This window comes from Ambystoma mexicanum, chromosome 4q (assembly GCF_040938575.1).
Source record: "Ambystoma mexicanum isolate Mex_15411 chromosome 4q, UKY_AmexF1_1, whole genome shotgun sequence".
Lineage (NCBI taxonomy): Eukaryota > Metazoa > Chordata > Amphibia > Caudata > Ambystomatidae > Ambystoma > Ambystoma mexicanum.
This window is the reverse complement of record NC_090928.1, coordinates 1,277,164,649-1,277,190,526: the sequence shown is the minus strand read 5'-3', so window position 1 is coordinate 1,277,190,526 and position 25,878 is coordinate 1,277,164,649. Positions and strand designations below refer to the sequence as shown.

At 51.3% G+C, this 25,878-nt stretch overlaps 1 protein-coding gene across 2 annotated transcripts in view; it reads right to left on the bottom strand.

Annotated features, from left to right (window-relative positions):
• Positions 1-3,596: 3,596 nt before the first annotated feature.
• The window catches only part of LOC138468365 (transmembrane protein 121-like), a 304,836-nt gene continuing 282,554 nt past the window's right edge, over positions 3,597-25,878 (bottom strand). For both annotated transcript variants that reach the window (XM_069608898.1, XM_069608899.1), the window contains exon 3: positions 3,597-8,332. In XM_069608898.1, coding sequence (XP_069464999.1) covers positions 7,381-8,331 — 951 coding nt within the window. In that variant the 5' untranslated portion in view covers position 8,332 and the 3' untranslated portion in view covers positions 3,597-7,380. The remainder of the gene's footprint in view (positions 8,333-25,878) is intronic.

Below are 25,878 nucleotides of genomic sequence, written 5' to 3'. Positions count from 1 at the left end.
GATGGAACAATAGACTAGATGGAAATATTAGTCATCCAAACATTTAGTGCCATCGAAATGACAAATAGAAAAATATGTTTTTATTGAAACACATGGGTATTTAGTCCTGCTTGAAAGGACTGGAGGGAATGTGCCCTCCTTACATCCAGCATGAGGCTGTTCCAAAGTCTAGGCCCTGCAACAGAGAATCTGCCATCTACTCCTGGTAAGCAGATGTTGTCTTCCGACCTCAAGGCACGAGCAAGATGGTACCGATTTAGTTTATTCATTAGGTAACTTGGTGCCAAACCGTTCATACATTTGTACGCCAGACAGTCAATCTTAAATTGTATGGGGTCTTCTACCGCTAACAAATACAGCAAGCGGTGTAGGCTTGAAGTTGGGTTGATTTTGGATGCACCAAATACCAGTCTTACTCCTGCATTTTGTGCCTTTTGAAGGCGATGGATCTGCTTGGACGGGACACCAGCTGGGATTCCATCACAGTAGTCTAGCTTAGAGCCGACTAAGGCTCCCACAACCAGAGCACGGTCGGTGGCAGGTACCTAAGGGAGTGCTTGCCGCAGCAGACAGATGTTATAGAAAACGGATTGAACTTTAGCTGAAACTTGACCATCGGGACTCTCTCTCCTCAAAAGTGAGTGAGATGCACATGGGCCAATCAGTGAAAAGGTTTTCTTAGCGAGATCCACAGCCCCCCCACTCAGTGAGATGTCCATTATTTTGCCGTTCGGATCCACCCCGTAATGCAGGGCAAGGGTGTAATGTCAGCATGCACAGCCATCCATAGCAGGGGCGGTGGTGACGTCACTTGGGCTGGTGGCACTTGTCAGCAGATGTGCATGTTGCGGGTGGGGGAGGGGCGCGTCCATTATCTGCACTGGGCTTATTCCAAGCCTGTAAGGCTGCTCGGTCGCCCACAGGCCAGCCACAAGGCTGTGGCTCGCCGAGTCACCTGCCTTCCTCCTGCACCGAGAGGCCAGCTTGAGGATATATAATACACCTGTACATTTCTTGGGTCTTAAAGGGCCCTTTATATATATAGCACTGCCCCTTTACTCTCCGAGGAGTTGCTTGACAGGAAAGAGATGTAATGCTTGTACTGTACCTTGGCGGTGTGACCTCCAACACGGACCACTGTCTCACCCAGAGACCTCTCCCAGGTGGACACCATTCTCACACGAATGACTTCCCACATGGAGACCTCCTCACACAGAGCTCTCTCTAACATGGATGAATAGCCTGGCATGCGTACTCTCGCATGGTGACCTCTCTCACATGGATGACTTCTCACCCCCCCAGGTGACCTACCTCTCTAATGGATGACCTCTGCCAGACTGATGACTTTTCTTTCATGGCATCATCTCTCACATAGGGACATCTCTCACACTGCTGACCTCTCTCACACTGCTGGCCTCTCTCACACTGCTGACCTCTCTCACACTGCTGGCCTCTCTCACACTGCTGGCCTCTCTCACATAGGGACCTCTCTCACACTGCTGACCTCTCTCACACTGCTGGCCTCTCTCACACTGCTGACCTCTCTCACACTGCTGACCTCTCTCACACTGCTGGCCTCTCTCACATAGGGACATCTCTCACACTGCTGACCTCTCTCACACTGCTGGCCTCTCTCACATAGTGACATCTCTCACACTGCTGACCTCTCTCACACTGCTGGCCTCTCTCACACTGATGACCTCTCTCACACTGCTGGCCTCTCTCACATAGGGACATCTCTCACACTGCTGACCTCTCTCACACTGCTGGCCTCTCTCACACTGATGACCTCTCTCACAGTGCTGGCCTCTCTCACATAGGGACATCTCTCACACTGCTGACCTCTCTCACACTGCTGGCCTCTCTCACATAGGGACATCCCTCACACTGCTGACCTCTCTCACACAGGGACCTCTCTCACACTGCTGACCTCTCTCACACTGCTGGCCTCTCTCACACTGATGACCTCTCTCACACTGCTGGCCTCTCTCACATAGGGACATCTCTCACACTGCTGACCTCTCTCACACTGCTGGCCTCTCTCACACTGATGACCTCTCTCACAGTGCTGGCCTCTCTCACATAGGGACATCTCTCACACTGCTGACCTCTCTCACACTGCTGGCCTCTCTCACACTGCTGACCTCTCTCACACTGCTGACCTCTCTCACACTGCTGGCCTCTCTCACATAGGGACCTCTCTCACACTGCTGGCCTCTCTCACACTGATGACCTCTCTCACACTGCTGGCCTCTCTCACATAGGGACCTCTCTCACACTGCTGACCTCTCTTACACTGCTGGCCTCTCTCACACTGATGACCTCTCTCACACTGCTGGCCTCTCTCACATAGGGACATCTCTCACACTGCTGACCTCTCTCACACTGCTGGCCTCTCTCACACTGATGACCTCTCTCACAGTGCTGGCCTCTCTCACATAGGGACATCTCTCACACTGCTGACCTCTCTCACACTGCTGGCCTCTCTCACATAGTGACATCTCTCACACTGCTGACCTCTCTCACACTGCTGGCCTCTCTCACATAGGGACATCTCTCACACTGCTGGCCTCTCTCACACTGCTGGCCTCTCTCACACTGATGACCTCTCTCACAGTGCTGGCCTCTCTCACATAGGGACATCTCTCACACTGCTGACCTCTCTCACACTGCTGGCCTCTCTCACATAGGGACATCTCTCACACTGCTGACCTCTCTCACATAGGGACCTCTCTCACACTGCTGACCTCTCTCACACTGCTGGCCTCTCTCACACTGATGACCTCTCTCACACTGCTGGCCTCTCTCACATAGGGACATCTCTCACACTGCTGACCTCTCTCACACTGCTGGCCTCTCTCACACTGATGACCTCTCTCACAGTGCTGGCCTCTCTCACATAGGGACATCTCTCACACTGCTGACCTCTCTCACACTGCTGGCCTCTCTCACACTGCTGACCTCTCTCACACTGCTGACCTCTCTCACACTGCTGGCCTCTCTCACATAGGGACCTCTCTCACACTGCTGGCCTCTCTCACACTGATGACCTCTCTCACACTGCTGGCCTCTCTCACATAGGGACCTCTCTCACACTGCTGACCTCTCTCACACTGCTGGCCTCTCTCACACTGATGACCTCTCTCACACTGCTGGCCTCTCTCACATAGGGACATCTCTCACACTGCTGACCTCTCTCACACTGCTGGCCTCTCTCACACTGATGACCTCTCTCACAGTGCTGGCCTCTCTCACATAGGGACATCTCTCACACTGCTGACCTCTCTCACACTGCTGGCCTCTCTCACATAGTGACATCTCTCACACTGCTGACCTCTCTCACACTGCTGGCCTCTCTCACATAGGGACATCTCTCACACTGCTGACCTCTCTCACATAGGGACCTCTCTCACACTGCTGACCTCTCTCACACTGCTGGCCTCTCTCACATAGTGACATCTCTCACACTGCTGACCTCTCTCACACTGCTGGCCTCTCTCACATAGGGACATCTCTCACACTGCTGACCTCTCTCACACTGCTGGCCTCTCTCACATAGTGACATCTCTCACACTGCTGACCTCTCTCACACTGCTGGCCTCTCTCACATAGGGACATCTCTCACACTGCTGACCTCTCTCACACTGCTGGCCTCTCTCACATAGTGACATCTCTCACACTGCTGACCTCTCTCATACTGCTGACCTCTCTCACATAGGGACATCTCTCACACTGCTGACCTCTCTCACACTGCTGGCCTCTCTCACACTGCTGACCTCTCTCACACTGCTGACCTCTCTCACACTGCTGGCCTCTCTCACATAGGGAACTCTCTCACACTGCTGGCCTCTCTCACACTGATGACCTCTCTCACACTGCTGGCCTCTCTCACATAGGGACCTCTCTCACACTGCTGACCTCTCTCACACTGCTGGCCTCTCTCACACTGATGACCTCTCTCACACTGCTGGCCTCTCTCACATAGGGACATCTCTCACACTGCTGACCTCTCTCACACTGCTGGCCTCTCTCACACTGATGACCTCTCTCACAGTGCTGGCCTCTCTCACATAGGGACATCTCTCACACTGCTGACCTCTCTCACACTGCTGGCCTCTCTCACATAGTGACATCTCTCACACTGCTGACCTCTCTCACACTGCTGGCCTCTCTCACTTAGGGACATCTCTCACACTGCTGACCTCTCTCACATAGGGACCTCTCTCACACTGCTGACCTCTCTCACACTGCTGGCGTCTCTCACATAGTGACATCTCTCACACTGCTGACCTCTCTCACACTGCTGGCCTCTCTCACATAGGGACATCTCTCACACTGCTGACCTCTCTCACATAGGGACCTCTCTCACACTGCTGACCTCTCTCACACTGCTGGCCTCTCTCACATAGTGACATCTCTCACACTGCTGACCTCTCTCACACTGCTGGCCTCTCTCACATAGGGACATCTCTCACACTGCTGACCTCTCTCACACTGCTGGCCTCTCTCACATAGTGACATCTCTCACACTGCTGACCTCTCTCATACTGCTGACCTCTCTCACATAGGGACATCTCTCACACTGCTGACCTCTCTCACACTTCTGGCCTCTCTCACATAGGGACATCTCTCACACTGCTGACCTCTCTCACACTGCTGGCCTCTCTCACATAGGGACATCTCTCACACTGCTGACCTCTCTCACACTGCTGGCCTCTCTCACATAGTGACATCTCTCACACTGCTGACCTCTCTCATACTGCTGACCTCTCTCACATAGGGACATCTCTCATACTGCTGACCTCTCTCACACTGCTGGCCTCTCTCACATAGTGACATCTCTCACACTGCTGACCTCTCTCACACTGCTGGCCTCCCTCACATAGGGACATCTCTCACACTGCTGACCTCTCTCACACTGCTGGCCTCTCTCACATCGTGACATCTCTCACACTGCTGACCTCTCTCACACTGCTGACCTATCTCACATAGTGACCTCTCTCAAATGGTATCTCTTTCACCTGGATGACCTCTCTCTCAAGGATAATGTCCCTCACATCCAGTTTCGGCACCTATAGAGAACATTCTGAATTTCCTAGTCTCTTTAGTGGAGCGAGGCCTCTTGAGGGGGTGACCTGTATGAGAGAGGATGTTCTGTCTCTCACTGTGACCGCTCTCACGGATGACCTCTCTCAAATGATAACCTCTCTCACATTGATGACCGCTCTCACATGGATGACCCCTCTCACATGGATGACTTCCTGACCGTGTGATCTGTCTGAGAGAGGATGCCCTGTCCCTCACATGGATGACCTCTCTCACATGGATGACCTGCCTCACATGGATGACCTCTCTCACATGGATGACCTCCCTCACATGGATGACCTCTCTCACATGATGACCCCTCTCACATGGATGACCCCTCTCACATGATGACCTTTCTCACATTGATGACCTCTCCCACATGATGGCCCCTCTCACATTAATGGCCTCTCCCACATGATGACCCCTCTCACATTGATGACCTCTCTCACATGGATGAACCCTCTCACATAGATGACTTCATGACCGGGTGATCTGTCTGAGAGAGGATGCCCAGTCCCTCACATGGATGACCTCTCTCACATGGATGACCTCCCTCACATGGATGACCTCTCTCACATGGATGACCTCCCTCACATGGATGCCCTCTCTCACATGGATGACCTCTCTCACATGATGACCCCTCTCACACTGGTGACCTCTCTCACATGAATGACCCCTCACATAGATGACCTCTCTCACATGGATGACCTCCCTCACATGGATGACCTCTCTCACATGGATGACCTCTCTCACATGATGACCCCTCTCACACTGGTGACCTCTCTCACATGAATGACCCCTCACATGGATGACCTCTCTCACATGGATGACCTCCCTCACATGGATGACCTCTCTCACATCGATTACCTCTCTCACACACATGTATGACCTCTCTCACATGATGATCTCTCTCACATGTATGACCTCTGTCACATGATGACCTCTCTCACATGATGACCTCTCTCACATATATGATCTCTCTCACACGATGATCTCTCTCACATGGATGACATCTCTCACATGATGACCTCTGTCACATGATGACTTCTCTCACATTTTAGACCCCTCTCACATGATGACCTCTCTCACACTGATTTTAAGACATTCGAGTCCCAGCCTAATTCTACACATTTACCAGAGAAAGTCTTGCACCTGGGTGAAGGCTAAAGGTGTGTCACTGAGAAGGGGATGACCGGAAGAGGCCAAGACATGAAGCCGCAAGCCCATGGGCAGCGTAAATAGCCCTGTGATGGGGTCAAGTTTCCTCCCTCGATTCCTGAACCAGGCTGAAAAGGGCTTCCCTGCGGCCATTACTGGGCAAATGGACTTGCTATATTGGCACCAGGCTACTTCTCACCAGGCCGGGGCCCCTCACCGGTAATAGTGCTGGGCTAGGGGGCTTTCAATCAGTCACTACATTTGGCTGACTCTTCCCCAGCCCACCAGAACATTCAGGAAGCTCGGCCTGCTGGAAATGCCCAGGTATACACACCTGCTTCTCAGTGTCCCATTGCCATCTGCCAAATTAAATCTACAAGAAGTGCTTGCTGAGCAGCACCCCATGCCCCCCAACACACATGCTACCCCATGGGTGCCCCTGCAAAGACATGCTGCCCTCTGGTGATGAGCTAAGGAGTGCCTGGCTCTTCTGAGACCAAGTCATGCAGTGCTGTTCTGCACCTGCAGGAGTCACTGTTGTAGCATGAAATGGGTGGGACTCAGCAGCCCATGGGGTCACACTGCGGTTGAGAACATAGCAGCACTCAGGACAACCACCAGGCTATAGCACCATGGGCATCACGTGGCCAAGTCGATGGGCAATGCCAACACAGTGCAAATGTTCACTCTTTAAGTGGTTTCAATGTACATCACTCATGGAAGAGGTGTTCTTCCTGTGTTCCTGCACTGAACAGATTCATACCGCAGGAGTTAGTCCAAGCAATGGGTGCCCGGCTCTAGCAGCCCAGCCTGATGCATCATCGCAAGGGACCGCAGTGCGGTAACCGGAACCCTCACCAATCAGCAGTCAATAAAAAACAAACTTCATTGCAGACACACTCTAATGTTAATAGCGTTCGTTCCAGCTCTCTTCGCCTCTGGCGGCCATTTTGCTTCCTCTTAATATCCACAAGGGGAAGGCCACCGGTTGAGTCGTGCCCCTTGTGCGCTCCAGGTGTGGGCAGGCGTTATGCTCCATGAGGCCTGGTGCCCCGCTTCACTGCATGTTGTGGTTCCCAATGCTAACACGATGGATGCCTGGGTGCTTTTACAAAGCGGCCACCCCGCTCGCGCACGTCACGTGTCCTCCCCCGGAAGAATTTCAGAGGAGGGAGTCTGGGCGCGCGGTTTCATGAGATGCCGCCCGGACTGAGCGTGGGAGTGGGTGGAGGAATTCTGCTGCAGCTGCACGCTGAAGCCGCCGGGTGCGTCCTGCATCTGCTTCTTGTACTGCACGAAGGAGCAGATCTTCAGCACAATGGCCAGGATGTTCTTCCCCATGAAGACGCTGGAGGCGCGGGGGTCCTTGAAGAAGAGCATGTTGCTGCCCCGGATGAAGATGGTGGCCACGTTGATGGTCAGCAGGCTCATCATGGGGTACAGCATCATCTTGTGTGGCATGATGTTGATGCCCTGCATGCTGATCTCGCTCAGCGACACGCAGGGCAAGATCAGGAGCAGGATGTAGCAGTAGAAGAACATGAGCCCCTCCGCCCACAGGGGAAGGCCTTTCTTCTGGGGCTCCCAGAGGTTCGCCTGCACGTCGAGCACATCCAGCATGTCGATGATGACCCAGAAAAGCCGGTTCCTGAGGTCCTCCTTCTTCTTGAAGGTCTGGAGATACTCCATGTGCTCGATGGCCACCAGGATGACGTAGAGTGCCGGGATGCAGATGGACAGGAGCAGGGTGAGGGCCTTGCGGGCTATGATGTCCAGGCTTTTACGGTCCGCCTTGTAATTCTGGTAGATGAAGTAGACCTTGATCTCCAGGACGAAGACGTACAGGAACCACAGGATCATGGCATAGCCCCGCTTGGCGGTCCTGACCTCGGCGCCCGCCCATACGGCCACGTATCGGAGGATGATGAGGAAGCAGACGTCGCCGATGGAGACCATGATGCAGATGCCGATCTTGCGGGAGCCGTGGTTCTGCTCCACCAGGTAGGCGTCCATCAGCACCATGCTGCTCATGATGATGGCGGTGGAGAGGCAGGCGTGCGGCTTATTGATGGGCGGCGGAGGAACCATCCTGAAAGAAAGCACAAGGGAATTGTTAGTGGCAAAGCTGGGATCAGACTTACAGTTCCAACAAGCACTTTGGAAGAGCATATCTTTGACCTTTATATTAGCTGTATCCCTACTGTTTTTACTGTGTGAGTGAGTGAATGAGCGTTTCCATTACATTTGCTTAGTCTGTTGCCTTTCTTTGCCATTTGGCACTCGGGTCTTTACTACCTTAGTGGTATATTTAATCCTAATGTTTCGGCTGATTTGCTATACTTGGTATCCTTGCTTTTACCCTCGCCCCATTTGTGTATGACTGGAGGACCCATAGAACTTCATTTCCCAGCATTCCCTTTGATGCGCAGCATCCGTGATGTCATCAGAATGCATGCAGGACCATAAAGGCTCAAGAGATGGACCTTGCTTAGGGTTACCACTTGCGGTGGGAACTAGTCACTGTGGGGAGAGCTGGAGGCCGCGCGCAGGTTATATGGAGGACTCGCCGGAGTCCAGTGACATTGGCTTGGAATGGAGCTCTGTAATGTCGCCGAGAGAGTGGAGAAAGCAGAATTCAGAGAGCAGCAGGTCCCGCGCGGACATGGTTGGTGAGGATAGACCCAGGAGTGGTGTACTCTCCAGATATGATCAGGTGGAAACCAGGGGTGGAGTACAGTGATCTAAGGTAGTAGGACTTGCTGCTGTGGCTGACCCAGCTTCTAGCGTCAGGGAGATTCTCCAGAGTGAAGGGACCTCCGTACCGCTGGAGAAAGGGCAGCGACACACAGTTTTATGCATGATGTGGTGGTGGTCATGACAATGATATGATCTGATATGATATGATATGATAGATTATTTATAACGTGCTTAATACCCAGAGGTTTCTAAGCGTAGGCCCGGGGATAGGATCTGTGTTGCTCCGTGTCGCCTTGCTTCCAAGGTGAGCACATTGCCCCTGAGCTATCCTTCTGAGACAGCGTTTGGGTGAGAAAAAGCCTGCCTGCAGGAGCTGCAGTGGAGATCACAACTGTCACAGAAAGGTGCAGTGTCTGGTGTCCAAAGCTGTGGAGTAACTTGTCAATGCAGCTGCGGGTGTTGAGTTTCCAGAAGACGACCAGTGGTGCACCATTCCTGGTCAACCGGTGAGAGCTGAGAGGCCATACACGCAGTGGACCGGAGTTAAGACTCACCGGCAGAAGGCCGGGAGGATGTTTTGGTGCTTACAATAGGGACCTTCTTGAGTTTTACCACTGAGGTCATTCATTGATCATCTCATACTTTAAGTGAGAGAATACTTAAATGACATTCTGCGTAAAGAACGCGGGATAGCACCATGGTAGTTGATCTAAGTCTTTTGACTGGTAAAAAGAGGTTGTGTAGTTAAGAAATGGGTTGAGGAAAAATGTTATGCACTGACGCTATTGGAATAGTGAACATAAATGAAGGACTTCTCATGAACAATGACGTTTGTAGGCGTGAGTCATCCAACGGGATTGAAAAACATTTGTACTGCCCACAGCGGTAACACTCAATGTGAAGTAGCAGGTTTTGTTGGTGGAGGAGTACCCCTCCGTATGCCTCCCCAGCATGCATGGCCTGCCAGGAGCAAACCCGGATGAGTCTTCAGAAGGTCCAGAAGAAGGCCCTGCCGGTAGCGACTGGAGCTCTGCTCTTCACAACGACAGCTGACCTTCACAGAGAACTGGACTTCGAGATGTTGGACAAACATCTAGCAGAGCTGAGTAAGAACTTCTGCCAAGGACTGGATCAGAACCCGAGCCCTCTGACCAGGAGACTCATTGCCACCACTGCAAACCCTTCTGACCACTACCCACGGCCCATCACTACGATGACCCAGTGATACCCTCTCTACTGTGACAAGACCACACAGACCAAGAAGAATCATAACCCACGACTACACACTCAACCCGAGAAGATGGAGTAATGAGGCTCAAGCCTCGGTATCCAATAATCACAGCTGATGGATAACATCTGTAAACAAGGAGAAACAAAAAGCTGCAGAGGTGGAGGAGGGGAGTTGTGAACCGCAGCCTGATTTTCTGCTGCGCTGAACACTAATTAGCGTCAGTCTTAGCTGCACATATTTCTACTTGTAATTCTCTGATTGGTCCCTCCTTTTGTAAGGAGGATTTCCTACACCAGATCCCATTTCTGGACTGGAATGCTGGGTAGGGAGACATTTCCCAACATTCCTAGCACCAAAGGTATTTGCACTTTATTCATAGAGACCCCATTCTAAGCATCCCTGTGCAATGTAATCAAAGTGGTCGAAAGACCCTTAACTAATCTCCCCTTACCTTAAAAGGGGCAATGGTGGGCAAGATCTTGCCAATGCACCGCCTATTGCTGACTGAATTAACTCTATCGTGATAAAATAGCCATGGTTCCTGGAGGAACGGGGGAGGGGCGGGGGGGCTTGTGATCTTTCTTAAAGCTTGTCTTGCCTGGTGCAAGCCAACTCCCAGCCTGATGGGGACATATGAAATCGTAATGGTTAAGTTTCCCATTAGGATTCTCACAGCCCACAGCCTCTCATCACTGGCAAATGGGGAGCGGCCTATTTTTTTTTAATTTATTTAAATGTATATAGCGCGCAAGCAGCCCAGGGGCATTGAGGCACTGTTACTTGCAATAACTTAGTTACATGGTACATATGATAGCGATTGTTGACACATTATGAATAGTACAAGAAATCATACTGTTGTTACAAATATTGCATTTGGTCGTATATTACAACATATATGATAAGTATTCGTGCTGATGTGTCGGTCCTTATGTGAAGAGGGTAGTTTTCAGTGTTTTGCGGAAGGTGTTGAGGGAGGCCTCACCACGGATAGTGGGAGGTAGGGCATTCCAGTGAGTGGGCGCGAGATAGGGGAAGCTGGATCCGCCCGCTTTTACTCTTTTTACTAGTGGCACCGAGAGCATGTTGGTGTACGGTGTTCTGGTTGGCCTGGTAGTGGAGACGGGCTGGATCCTTTGAGAGAGGTATGCTGGAGCAGTGAGGTGAATGCACTGTGGGTCAGTGTCAGGGCTTTGAATACGATCCTTTCCTTTATTGGGAGCCAGTGGGCTAGTTTTCTGGCTTCAGAGATGTGTTCTCTTTTAGCAATGCCTTGGGCTGCCCGGAGAGCATTGTTCTGTATTACTTGTAGTCTCTCTAAGTTTTTGTTGGAGGTTCCTAGAAAGAGTACATTGCAGTAGTCTAGCCTGGAGCCGGTGATGGCTCTGGCTATGTTGGTGCAGTTCTCTTTGGATAGAAAGGGTCTGATTGCGTTGATAAGTTTAGCATGATATGCAGCTGCGGATGCTATTGCGTTGACTTGTCTATCCATGGATAGGCTGGAGTCCAGGTAGACTCCCAGAGTTTTGACAGAATCGGAGACCGGTATATTAATGGAGTCAATGGTGAAGTGGCTGAATTGGACATCTAGGTTTTTTAGTGTGTCAGGGGAACCTACCAGGAGGAGTTCTGTCTTGTCAGAGTTGAGGCATAGTCCGTTGTCAGCCATCCAGGCTTGGATGGTGTTGTAGAGGTTGTTGAGGGTCAGGGAGTCCGTGTCATAGTTACCTGTGAGAGTGAGGAGGATCTGGGTGTCGTCGGCGTAGTTGGTGTATGAGATGCCCATAGCGTCGAGGATGAGGAAGAGGGGTCGTGTGAAGATGTTGTACAGGGTGGGGGAGAGGCAAGAGCCTTGGGGCACCCCACAGAGTATGATGGTTGGTGATGCGGCGGCTAGGTCAGAGAATACTTGCATGGTTCTGTCTTGTAAGAAGGAGGTGATCCAAGCTGTGGCCTCTGGGGAGAATTTGGCGGTGGAGGAAAGGTGGTGGCATAGGACGCCATGATCCACGAGGTCGAATGCCGCGGATAGGTCAAGGAGTAGGAGAAGTGCTGGTTTACCCATGTCTCTAGCATCGTTCATTTGGTTTTTCAAGTCAAGTAGGGCGGTTTCGGTCCCGTGTCTGGGGCGGAAGCCAGATTGACGGAGTCCAAGGAGTTTGTTCTCTTCAATGAAGTGCTGGACCTGCAGGTAGGCGGCTTTGTCCAATATTTTGAGGAGGAATGGGACAGTGGTGATGGGTCTGTAGTTGTTGAGGGAGGTGGGATCGAGAGTTGGTTTTTTCAAGAGAGGGCGGACCCAAGCTTCCTTGAGGGAGGCAGGGACTTTCCCTGTGGTAAAGGAGGCATTCACAAAGGCTGTTAGGAAGGGAGCTAGCGCTTCCGTGCAGTCTTTGATAATGGAGGCTGGGCATGCATCACCTTTGCAGTTAGAGGGCTTGATGTTCCTCATAATGTTGATGATGTCTTTTTCTTGGATGGGTTTGAAGGAGAAGGGTAGGGGGGGATCCGGGGCGGGTGATGGGATAGGGATATGCCTACTGGGTAGGGCTTGTTTAGTGGCTAGTATTTTGCTTTTGAGGAGGCTTAATTGGTGTGCATGTATTTTGTCACACCAGTCTTTGTCTTTGGTGAAATTCTGGGGGGCGGGAGAGGGTGTCTCGAGCTCTCTGAAAATGGCGAACTTTTCTTTGGTGCTAGATTGGGCTTCCGAGATTCTGGATTCAAAGGATTTGGCCTTTGCTTGGGTGATTGCCTTTTTATATTTGGTGGATAGGGCTTTAAAGATCATCTTATCTTTGTCAGAGTGGGAGGTTTGCCACTGTGTGAGTGCAGCTTTTTTCTCGTTGCGGAGTGTGAGGAGCTCAGTGGTGAACCATGAGTTGGAGTGGGTAGTGGGTTTGGATTTGCGTGGTTTGAGAGGGGCAATGGAGTTGATAGCTGCTTTGATGGCGGTATCATAGGACATTGCTTGATCAATGACTCTCCAGAGACCTCCTTGTGTGGGCGCTATGATCCAGGTCCTGTCCCATGCATAGATCATTTCATGAGACTAAGTAGGATTTCTGAACCTATCCCGTCAGGCATATCACAGTCCAATGTGTTTGGAGCATTTGCAGAAGGACAACTGAGCTTTTCACAGGTAAATGTAACTCTGTTTCTTGGGGACATTATTTGATATGTACCAATCTGCCATTGGGGGGAAAGCTGATCTTATGGCCTCGCTGCGAGTTAATAAAATAAGAGGAAAGACAACTTTGGAGAAAACACATTTCCATTGAGACTTTGGCCACTTCCAATAAAGCTGCTAGACTTTATAAAACACGCCAAGGGTCTCTTCCTTCATAGTCAGATCGAGCCAGCTGAGAATAATCCTAGAGAATTGTTCCAAGTGTGTATCCTATCCATTCTATTTTATTCTATTCTATTTAGGAAATATGACCCGAGGAGGGGAGGCATTACCAGTCAGGTAATGCCCCCAGGGCTATAGTTAGAAGCCCAAGTGAAGCGAGCCCAAGACCCGACTGGTAATGCACCCCTCATAGGGTCATATTTCCATTAGTACCCCGGCACGTTGTACCAGAGTACTAATGGCAGTTTTCTTGAGTTGAAAAACGGCGCTGCGACTGTTTCTCTACTTCAGAAAACAAGCAATACAAAATGGCTGCCAGTAATCGCAGAGAAGGGACTACACATAGGCCCTCATTACGACCCTTGCGGAAATTGACTGACCGGACCGCAACAGCGTAAATAGCGTTTCCGCCATTGCACGAAGGAGCAAAGTGCGGCTAATTACGACCCATCGGGCACGAGCATTACGCCATGGCGGAATCCGAAAGGCTGCGATGGCGGAAATGACCCCAAAACGGCCCTTACCGCCGCCGTACGCTGCACCAGGTGCAATACCGCCACCCATCTTAGCGGTCACCGTAATGAGCGGGCACCGTAATGAGCGGGCACCGCAAATTACGGGCACCGTAAATATACGGAAACGGAAGTAAAAGCATGTGGCCGGAACGGGAAACAGCACGCCGCACAACTATAAAATCCGAATCCCAACACAACCATTAAAAATCCGACCCTGACACACATCCCAACCCGTTAGCAACCCCAGTTCAAAAAATAAATATGGGAAAGGTAGCCAAGAAAGCGTGTGATCGCAAGCGGCAGGTCCACTTCTCCCGAGAGGAACTGACCGTGCTGACCGAGACCCTGCAGGAAAATGGCGCCGTCGTCTTCTCCAGTCAAATGACCAGGACGGCCCTTGCCAACAAGAAGGCCATATGGGCCCTTGTGGCACAGCGCGTAAGTGCGGTGGGGACAACACCCCGCACGCCACAGCAATGTCGCAAGCGGTGGGACGACCTGCGGATCCGCGTACGCAGCATACTTTCTGCGAACAGGAACATCGCCACAGCTACCGGGGGGGGATCAGAGTCGCCCATCAAGTTGACCCCCTGGGAGGAGATCTGCGCCTCCACCATAGGAATGGAGAGCATAGAGGGAGTCGGAGGGATGGAGAAAGGAGTGCCGACATCCGGAGAATCAGGTAGGTTTGCCAAGAGAAACAATGCGAAATCCACAAACCACGAACATGTGCAGTACCATGTGACCCCATAGTGCAATACATACTTTGCCCTGACAGCGCCCTCTAAAAGTCAGAATGAATAAACAAATTAATCAAGATGCCATAAACAACCCCTACATGTGCAGCATGCACCCCCTAACTGCAGGCAGCCAAATGAATGCATCCTCAATCCACACGAAAATGAGACCACCTCCAAGGCCCAGTCCCATATCAGCCTCATGTACCACCCCAATGCATTTGACACGTTGCCATTCCAAATCCGACAGACCCATAACTAACGCTCGCCCCTCTTTACTCCACCACAGGGTCCGATACCAACGACGAGCTGCAGGACACCCCTACCAGCACGCCTGCAAAGAGGGCCAGGACCAACGTCCCAAGAGCCTCCACCTCAGGTGCAAGGATCAAGACACGGCAGCAGCAGGAATCAAGTGCCAGCACACTGGAGGGGACTGCAACAGGCACCCCAGCAGCCAGCAAGTCCACAACCCCAGCACCACAGGTCCCCCCAAAGAACGTATCTGATGGCACTGCCTCTGGTGGTAGCAGCACCATAGGTGACACAGCTGTCATGCCAGCATGCTCCGACACGGAAAACAGTGCTGGCGACGTAGGTACCATCCATGACCTTTCCCAATCCCCCTGCATGTTCCATCCCCTACACCATGACGAAACCACGCAGGGGCACCCTGAAGACGACGACTGGCCAACCCCCACAAGTCCTGTGCCAAGGCAACATGTGTTGAGCAGCCCCCCTGTCACACCACCGCAAATGTCCATGGCCCAGCAGAGGCAACAGTCCCTCGACCTGCTGATCGAGCAACAGCAGGAAGCGTCCACGCTACTCAAGGACCATGCAAATGAATGCGGGGGTTCCAGGGCAGCCATGGAAACATCCACCGAGACACTCAGGGCACAAATAGAGAAAAGTAGTGAGAGCCTCAGGGGAGAAATGGAGAGAAGCACCGAGAGCCTGAGAGCACAAATGGAGAAAAGCACCGAGAGCCTGAGGGGGGAACTGCATGCGACGTCCAAAGACGTTTGTGCTGAACTTGCTGCTGTGCGCCGTGTGCTCTCGGAGCTCTCACAAACCCTCAGAGACATGCATGGACGCGAGCAGGCAGAGACGTCATCCGTGGCAAGTTCCGTCCAGGGCAGCCCCCAACGCAGATCTGGCAGGAACCTGCGCTCCACGGGCAGGGGTGCCCCTGATACCCGTAGAGGGGGCTTGCAATAGCGTCTACCCACGGGCAGCATGCATATCTGGACACTGGTGTTGGGGGGGGAGGAAGTAGGGTGGAGGGGGTGTGTTGGGCTTCACTGGGTGGCGGGTCCATAGGGTGTATGAATCAAATCACATTAACAATACAGCACTTCATTATCATCCAATGACATGTGTGGACATTGATATTTGCGTACGAGGCCTTCATAGGCGTACAGTCCACTATGTGCGTGTACTACACACACACAGTGCCACAGGTCCCCTTTCCGTGTAATAGGCACCATGCGTGGTTGCTAGAAGCATGCATCTATGATGCTCTGTCGGATTGCACGTGCATCCTGTGCCTCATGGACTCCCTGGCGTCCCTCCACATCCCCACCCTCATCATCATCATCTTCAGGTGCATGCAGTACAGCGTCAGGGGGCATGGGCACATTCCTACGTATGCACATGTTGTGCAGCATGACACATGCCATGACCATCTTAGAAACCCTCTCATGGCTGTACATGAGTGCCCCGCCAGACCTGCTGAGGCTGCGGAAACGAGCCTTCAGTAGGCCGAATGCCTGTTCAATGACCACACGGCTACGTGAGTGGGCATGGTTGTAGTCCTCCTCATGCTGGTTCTGTGGGTTCCGGATTGGTGTAAGGAGCCATCTCTTCAGTGGATACCCGGCATCACCTGTATGGGACGAATAAAGGGTGTCAGTGGAATGATAGTGCTAAGTAGCCCCCCCCCCTCCTGCAAGGTCATTGACGCATCAAATGGGCCACGATGTCATGCATGGAATGAGACTCACCGAGTAGCCAGGATCTGTGCCCTGCGTGTCGCTCCATGTAGCGTGGTATTCTTGTGTTCCTCAGGACCATAGAATCATGGGTAGATCCTGGAAATCTGGCACAACAATGCGTAAAGATCTTGTTGGAGTCACACACCATTTGCACATTGATTGAATGAAATTGTTTCCGGTTGCGGTACTGGACCTCCATGGCATGTGGGACAACCAATTCAACATGGGTGCAGTCGATGGCACCAATGCAACCCGGGATGCCGCCAAGTGCATGGAATCCCACCTTTGCGTTGGTAATCTCCTGGTACGTGCGTGGTAGTGTGATGTGGTCGTCGGCGTGCTTCAGGAGGGCATCGTGCACTTGGGAGAGTGTCCGTGAGAACAGTGGCTGTGAAATGCCATGCAACTGTCCCACTGTGTGCTGGTAGGTGCCTGTGGCCAGGAAGTGGAGTACAGACACCACCTTCAGTAGGGGTGGGATGGCGGTTGGGCTATCTATCATGCTCACGAGGTCAGCATGTGTCATGTCCACAATGGCGATTATGGTGTCCCGGTCCAAACGGTAGAGGGTGTGGATCTGCTCAGCAGTGAGGTTGAACGGATCAGCTCGGAGGCGTGGGATTGCGGGCCGCCTGCGTGGTGGTAGTGGCAGTGCTTGTGGGCCTTGCTGACCCTGCCTTGCCCTCCTCCTCCTCCTTCTCCTCCGTCTCCCCTGTGCGCCCGGTTGTTGTACCTGTTGTTGTTCGTCGTCTTCTTGTAGTTGTAGCACTTGCAGTGCTATCTGGTGCCCCAGGCCCAACATCGCTAGTCCTGCCGGTAGCATTTTGGAGTGGGAGTGGTTGTGGGAGGGGTTTGGGTCTGCTATATATGTGCTGTCGGCCTGTATGGCCTCCACCTGTGCTGATTGAATGAATCTGTGGCAGATGCAATCCCTTCTGGCCGAGCACGTCCCGCACGTAAGGCTGCATTTGGCCGCATGGCATCTTGGGGTTGGAATCATGTATCAAATCCCGATGGCAGTGTGATGTACTTTGACTGATTTTCATGCTATGCTCCCATTGTTACACATGCTATGATTGCAGCCGCTTACATACCTGTGAAGAGTCAGTGGTATGTAGGGCTCGATCGATGGCCGACCCTCATGCAGCACAGTATCGTACTTCACCGACGGGCGTGGCGTCCCATTTGTGATTGCAGCCAGTTAGCATTATGACACACAGCCGCACTACATTGATGTAATTGTGAATGCAAGCGTTCACAGAAGCCTTTTCGACGTAATGTTGCAAGTGTGGAATTCGAAGGCCAGGATTTTTGGTTGCGAAGTAGCGGTGAGGAGACGCCCACAGGTCTGCCTGGAAATGTAACGTTCTATTGTTGAATGTCCTTGGGACAGGGCCCATAACGAGCAAGCAATGAATGACATGAATTGAATGGGATGCGCAATAGCGTAGTGGACGATAAGGCAGGACGTTCCCAAGTCCATCTAGCTTCACGACACTACAGATCCGGCCAGGAGCACAGTGGTTTTTGCAGACTGCATTACGCACAGACGCGATGGAAGTTTCACATATTATGTGAGTGAATGTTCATGCGTTTTCATTGCGGGATGAGGGAATGATGAATGGATGCATGGACAGATGATTCCATTTAGGGTCTGCCATGTACATGTGTTTTTTGATTCAATCCCCTTCCCCTGCGCTATGTGATGCAAGGCTGCCATAGTGGGACTTACGTCTATCTGCCCTTGTCGGATCCTCCCTGTCTCGACGCGCCTTCATACACTTGTGTCTAGGCACGTTACTAATCCCATGTCATGGGTTCTATCTTGACGGACGCATGCACAGTAACCGACGTTGCCAATGGTGTATTAACCTCGATTGGTTTCGTTATGTATCGATACTGATTTAGGGGTGTGTATATTCCTTTGGAGTGGCCTAGCATGCATATGGGTGTGGATTTGGTGTGTTGAATGAAGATAGTGATGCATCATGTGTCATGTAGTGCAATCGGTTAATTTGTGTTTCATTTTGGTGACAGGTATCTCCTGCCCTATTGCAGATGCCATCTGTACGCCACTCCTCCAGATGGTTTTTACTCTCGACACCTGCAGCTTCGGGTGAATCAGTGGAGCAGCATTACGATCTTATGGGACGATCGCCAATGGGCCACATGCCCTTACGCTGTTCTGGTGGCTAGGTGCAACATTTCGGCCTTTCAGCTGGACTAGTGCCTGCCTCATGGGACGGACCTGCGGTTCTTGCCGCTTCCATGTTGCCTTTTGGAACGTTGATGTTGGCCCTGTGTGCCATGATGGTACAGGGCGTCACACAAGTGGAAGCTGGTCAATTATTGCAGATGCAGCCCTCGGTGATGATGGATGTTTTGGTGTTATTTTACAAATTGCTGTGAGGCCTTTGTCATTTGGATGTGCATTTAAATTGTATTCCGATATTTGGCGTGTTGCGTTATTCTTTGCAGGTGATGTGGCGATTTTCGATTTGTGGCGGTATGTATTGCGAGATGATCTGCATTGTGTTCCGCCTTCTGAGTTGAGTTGTGTGGTACAGTACTGGCCGCTTTTGCCTACGTAGCACAGTGTGGTCACGGATAGGGGCTGCCATTGTGACTGTTTACATGATGTGCTGTTCAGGGGCGGGGGATTGGCTTTTGGCCGACTGGTGCCTGTCAGCCAGGTCGATTGATGGTATGATGGGATGTTCAGAATGTGGCTGGTCACAGGTGCCTGTGTTTGCGTGCGTTTGTTGGAGGGGGACTGGGGTCATGTCCATTGGAATAGCTTCTGTATTCATGCCATCTGTGCCCTGCAGCTCCCATCGGCCCCTCTTGGGATGTGCCTGGCTGCTCAGTCACTCTGCCAACTTGTGTGGTACATGCTTCTGCTGATGGTTGGTTTGTTTACTGGCAAGAGTACAGGTCTGGTGCAATCCCCCTCAGGATGCTGTTTTGGATGTTGCCTTGCGCTGGTGGCAAGCGATGGGGGACTACTGTTGTTTTGTGTCATGTGTTCTTGATTTCCATTTTGATGTCTTGTACCTTCACATGCCTGTGCTGCATCAGTACGGCTATGGTGAAATGCCGTACATGGATGCCCACTCACGGGGCGCTTCGAACACCTGCATGCATTTCTACGTTGGCATGCATGGGTGAATTGTAGATTTCACTGGTTGCATGGTGTGAGTACATTGCGCCTGCCAGGAGTTGTGCAATGTGGCCAGGGAGTGGAGTACAGGCACTCAGTGGGCCATTTACGGTTGGTTCACGATGCCGTATTTCTGGCCATGGCGGAATGGTCCATTCCGCCATGCCTGATGGCGTTAGGTACATGTCCGCTAGGGTCGGAATTGCCGTACCGTTGCACCATGGTGGTGTTTGCGGTTTGGCATGGTGCGCGCGCGCGTGCTTAGTGCAGTTAGCGTTGGCGTTCACTACGGTGTCGCTAATGGCTTCGTACTTTGCGGTGACGGGTCATAGTCGCACCGAGCGCTTTTCGATGGCGGTATTGCATTTCCGCCATCGTTTTCCCCTTTCCGCCAGGGTCGTAATGAGGGCCATAGTCCCTTCTCCCTTTCCATGGCAGCCATTAAAACCAAGGGAAAAACGTTTTTGAAAGAAAATGCCCACCATGGAAGGGGCGAAAGGAATACAAGTAGTCCCATTCCCTTTGGATGGTGGCCACTCTGGGATGCCTCGGTGGAGATGCAGAGGCTTCAGAGCCTTCTCAGTGAGGTAAGGCCCGGGCGAGGGGCAATGAGCTTGCTTGTAACAAGCTAATTGACCCTCGCTGTGTACTCATCTATTCTAACACACACAAAACACATGCTCTAACGCTGTTAAATAGAACTTGATCCACAATCCCACTACATAACGAGTTTCTCAACTCATTTAGGCCTCTATAGATATAAGCAATTAAGGTTCTCTTCAGCGGCAGAGATATTTCACGAAAGCACCGGGACAGTCATCAGGCGCATTTGTAACTGCTTCAATTACAGCGACGACATTTTAATATTCAGTGTCTCTTGAGCAACACGAGCAAGCCATAACGAAAGTCTGCGCTGTCCTCATGTCGGCTGGAGTTAAATTTTAACAAGTGTGAATCTCACAAATTGCAACTCAAGTTCTTTGGGGAAATTCGATTTTCAGCAGATGTTAGCGATGTGCGATCATTTCTGGGGATCGCCGGTTCCTACAGCTGCCACATCCGAGTCTTTGCGACTACAAGCCCACCACTACGAGAATTGTCCAAACAGCGTGCGCCATTCAAAAGGTCATCTAAATGTGAGGTAGCATTGGACAACATTGCATCGGCCGGACATATGTCATACTTCGAGCCATGCTTGTTCACGGAACTGTCTATTGATGCCAGCTCTGTTATACTTAGAGCAATTCTAGCCGAACATAACACAAGTCGGGAGTCAGCACGACATGCGATTGCATATGGCAGCCTGTCGGATACAGAGTGAGCGCACTCTCAGCCTGAAAAGGAAGGCGTGGCAGTAGTATGGACTGGTGAACACTTTCACACGATTCGTCTTGGAAAACCGTCATGACAGTTTCCGATCATTATGCACTAGCAACCACACAATGGCAGTCCAACGTCCAAGATGCCCCCTAAAATGGAGCGATGGGTATTGCGTCTACAGGAGTATGACTTCCGGATAGCTCACAACGAATATCACCCTGCATACTTCATCTCCACCCCACCGCGGTCACCCACAGGTCAAAGCAAATCCGTGACGGAAGAACATATCAACTTCCTCACTCAGACACTACTTTTAGGATCAGTTTCACTTCCTCTCACCATTGAGCACACTCTTAAAGATCCAAGCCTATGCCAAGAAGGTGGAGTTCCGTTTCCCCTGACAGCATGCGTGAAGACAATCCTATGCTGGCGGATTCACTGGCATTCAAGCACGTGCCCGCTGAACTCTCCATCTCTTCAGAGGGACTACTAATGGGTGACGTGCACATAGTCACTCCTACATTTCTTCGTCAAGGTATTGTTGGCACTGCACATGCAGGGCATCAAGGAGTTGTAGTCACAAAGAGACAAATAAGAGACACCATGTGGTTCCCTAGCCTGGATGCCATGGTTGCACCAATAGTAGGCACCTGCCATTTGCGTCAATACACAATGAGACCAGACAAGCCAGAACCTCTCAAGGTGTCCGAGTTACCCAAGTGTGTATCAATAACGGTCTCCATTGACTTTGCTGATCCCTCAAAGATGGTAAATTTCTGCTAGTGTTGATCGAGGAATACTGCAGATTTCCTATCATTTGCATAACGCCGGGGGCAGTACTAGTTCCCATTCTGGATGCAATGTTCTCCCCGTGGCGACTTCCCCAGACATTGAAGTCGGACAATGGATCACCGATCAGTGGACAAGTATTCGTCCGGTTCTTGCACTACATGAGTATTGGTTGCTGAAAAACGACACTGCTATGGTCACAGGCAGATGGCACGGTTGAAAGATTTATGGGCAGTCTCAAGAACGCGTGCAGCAATGTGAGGGTAGGTCCAAGACATTGAATCCGCCTTATGCGCAGTGCTCCGAGATCATGGAGATCCGCCGCATAGCACGACTGGCAAATGACGTACTGGAACTAATGCTTGTGCGGAAACCGAGGAGGAGACCGCCACACATGCCTGCGAGAGATGCAGAACGTCACAAGAAAATACTGATACCTGATCAGTACCAGAAAGACCAGATGGAAGAACATTCAGATTGCAGAAGATAGGTGAAATATTCACAAATGGATAGGAGACACAGTACAAGTATCTCAGGCATCAGGACAAGAAGCCTGGCTGTCTTTGAAACAGCACCCTCGACGATCACTCATGGCAAGATCCCCTGACCATGTCAAAGGTTCGATGGCAATGGCAAGAACCCCTGACCTTGTCAAAGGTTCGATGGCAATGGCAAGATCCCCTGACCATGTCAAAGGTTTGATGGCAATGGCAAGAACCCCTGACCATGTCAAAGGTTTGATGGCAATGGCAAGAACCCCTGACCATGTCAAAGGTTCTATGGCAATGGGAAGATCCCCTGACCATGTCAAAGGTTTGATGGCAATGGGAAGATCCCCAGACCATGTCAAAGGTTCTATGGCAATGGCAAGATCCCCAGACCATGTCAAAGGTTCGATGGCAATGGCAAGAACCCCTGACCTTGTCAAAGGTTTGATGGCAATGGGAAGATCCCCAGACCATGTCAAAGGTTCTATGGCAATGGCAAGATCCCCAGACCATGTCAAAGGTTCGATGGCAATGGCAAGAACCCCTGACCTTGTCAAAGGTTCGATGGCAATGGCAAGATCCCCTGACCATGTCAAAGGTTTGATGGCAATGGCAAGAACCCCTGACCATGTCAAAGGTTTGATGGCAATGGCAAGAACCCCTGACCATGTCAAAGGTTCTATGGCAATGGGAAGATCCCCTGACCATGTCAAAGGTTTGATGGCAATGGGAAGATCCCCAGACCATGTCAAAGGTTCTATGGCAATGGCAAGATCCCCAGACCATGTCAAAGGTTCGATGGCAATGGCAAGAACCCCTGACCTTGTCAAAGGTTCGATGGCAATGGCAAGATCCCCTGACCATGTCAAAGGTTCGATGGCAATGGGAAGATCCCCTGACCATGTCAAAGGTTCTATGGCAATGGCAATATCCCCTGACCATGTCAAAGGTTCGATGGCAATGGGAAGATCCCCTGACCATGTCAAAGGTTCGATGGCAATGGCAAGATCCCCAGACCATGTCAAAGGTTCTATGGCAATGGCAAGATCCCCAGACCATGTCAAAGGTTCGATGGCAATGGCAAGAACCCCTGACCTTGTCAAAGGTTCGATGGCAATGGCAAGATCCCCTGACCATGTCAAAGGTTTGATGGCAATGGCAAGAACCCCTGACCATGTCAAAGGTTTGATGGCAATGGCAAGAACCCCTGACCATGTCAAAGGTTCTATGGCAATGGGAAGATCCCCTGACCATGTCAAAGGTTTGATGGCAATGGGAAGATCCCCAGACCATGTCAAAGGTTCTATGGCAATGGCAAGATCCCCAGACCATGTCAAAGGTTCGATGGCAATGGCAAGAACCCCTGACCTTGTCAAAGGTTTGATGGCAATGGGAAGATCCCCAGACCATGTCAAAGGTTCTATGGCAATGGCAAGATCCCCAGACCATGTCAAAGGTTCGATGGCAATGGCAAGAACCCCTGACCTTGTCAAAGGTTCGATGGCAATGGCAAGATCCCCTGACCATGTCAAAGGTTTGATGGCAATGGCAAGAACCCCTGACCATGTCAAAGGTTTGATGGCAATGGCAAGAACCCCTGACCATGTCAAAGGTTCTATGGCAATGGGAAGATCCCCTGACCATGTCAAAGGTTTGATGGCAATGGGAAGATCCCCAGACCATGTCAAAGGTTCTATGGCAATGGCAAGATCCCCAGACCATGTCAAAGGTTCGATGGCAATGGCAAGAACCCCTGACCTTGTCAAAGGTTTGATGGCAATGGGAAGATCCCCAGACCATGTCAAAGGTTCTATGGCAATGGCAAGATCCCCAGACCATGTCAAAGGTTCGATGGCAATGGCAAGAACCCCTGACCTTGTCAAAGGTTCGATGGCAATGGCAAGATCCCCTGACCATGTCAAAGGTTTGATGGCAATGGCAAGAACCCCTGACCATGTCAAAGGTTTGATGGCAATGGCAAGAACCCCTGACCATGTCAAAGGTTCTATGGCAATGGGAAGATCCCCTGACCATGTCAAAGGTTTGATGGCAATGGGAAGATCCCCAGACCATGTCAAAGGTTCTATGGCAATGGCAAGATCCCCAGACCATGTCAAAGGTTCGATGGCAATGGCAAGAACCCCTGACCTTGTCAAAGGTTCGATGGCAATGGCAAGATCCCCTGACCATGTCAAAGGTTCGATGGCAATGGGAAGATCCCCTGACCATGTCAAAGGTTCTATGGCAATGGCAATATCCCCTGACCATGTCAAAGGTTCGATGGCAATGGGAAGATCCCCTGACCATGTCAAAGGTTCGATGGCAATGGCAAGATCCCCAGACCATGTCAAAGGTTCTATGGCAATGGCAAGATCCCCAGACCATGTCAAAGGTTCGATGGCAATGGCAAGAACCCCTGACCTTGTCAAAGGTTCGATGGCAATGGCAAGATCCCCTGACCATGTCAAAGGTTTGATGGCAATGGCAAGAACCCCTGACCATGTCAAAGGTTTGATGGCAATGGCAAGAACCCCTGACCATGTCAAAGGTTCTATGGCAATGGGAAGATCCCCTGACCATGTCAAAGGTTTGATGGCAATGGGAAGATCCCCAGACCATGTCAAAGGTTCTATGGCAATGGCAAGATCCCCAGACCATGTCAAAGGTTCGATGGCAATGGCAAGAACCCCTGACCTTGTCAAAGGTTTGATGGCAATGGGAAGATCCCCAGACCATGTCAAAGGTTCTATGGCAATGGCAAGATCCCCAGACCATGTCAAAGGTTCGATGGCAATGGCAAGAACCCCTGACCTTGTCAAAGGTTCGATGGCAATGGCAAGATCCCCTGACCATGTCAAAGGTTTGATGGCAATGGCAAGAACCCCTGACCATGTCAAAGGTTTGATGGCAATGGCAAGAACCCCTGACCATGTCAAAGGTTCTATGGCAATGGGAAGATCCCCTGACCATGTCAAAGGTTTGATGGCAATGGGAAGATCCCCTGACCATGTCAAAGGTTCTATGGCAATGGGAAGATCCCCTGACCATGTCAAAGGTTCGATGGCAATGGGAAGAACCCCTGACCTTGTCAAAGGTTCGATGGCAATGGCAAGATCCCCTGACCATGTCAAAGGTTTGATGGCAATGGCAAGATCCCCTGACCATGTCAAAGGTTTGATGGCAATGGCAAGAACCCCTGACCATGTCAAAGGTTTGATGGCAATGGCAAGAACCCCTGACCATGTCAAAGGTTCGATGGCAATGGCAAGAACCCCTGACCTTGTCAAAGGTTCGATGGCAATGGCAAGATCCCCTGACCATGTCAAAGGTTTGATGGCAATGGCAAGAACCC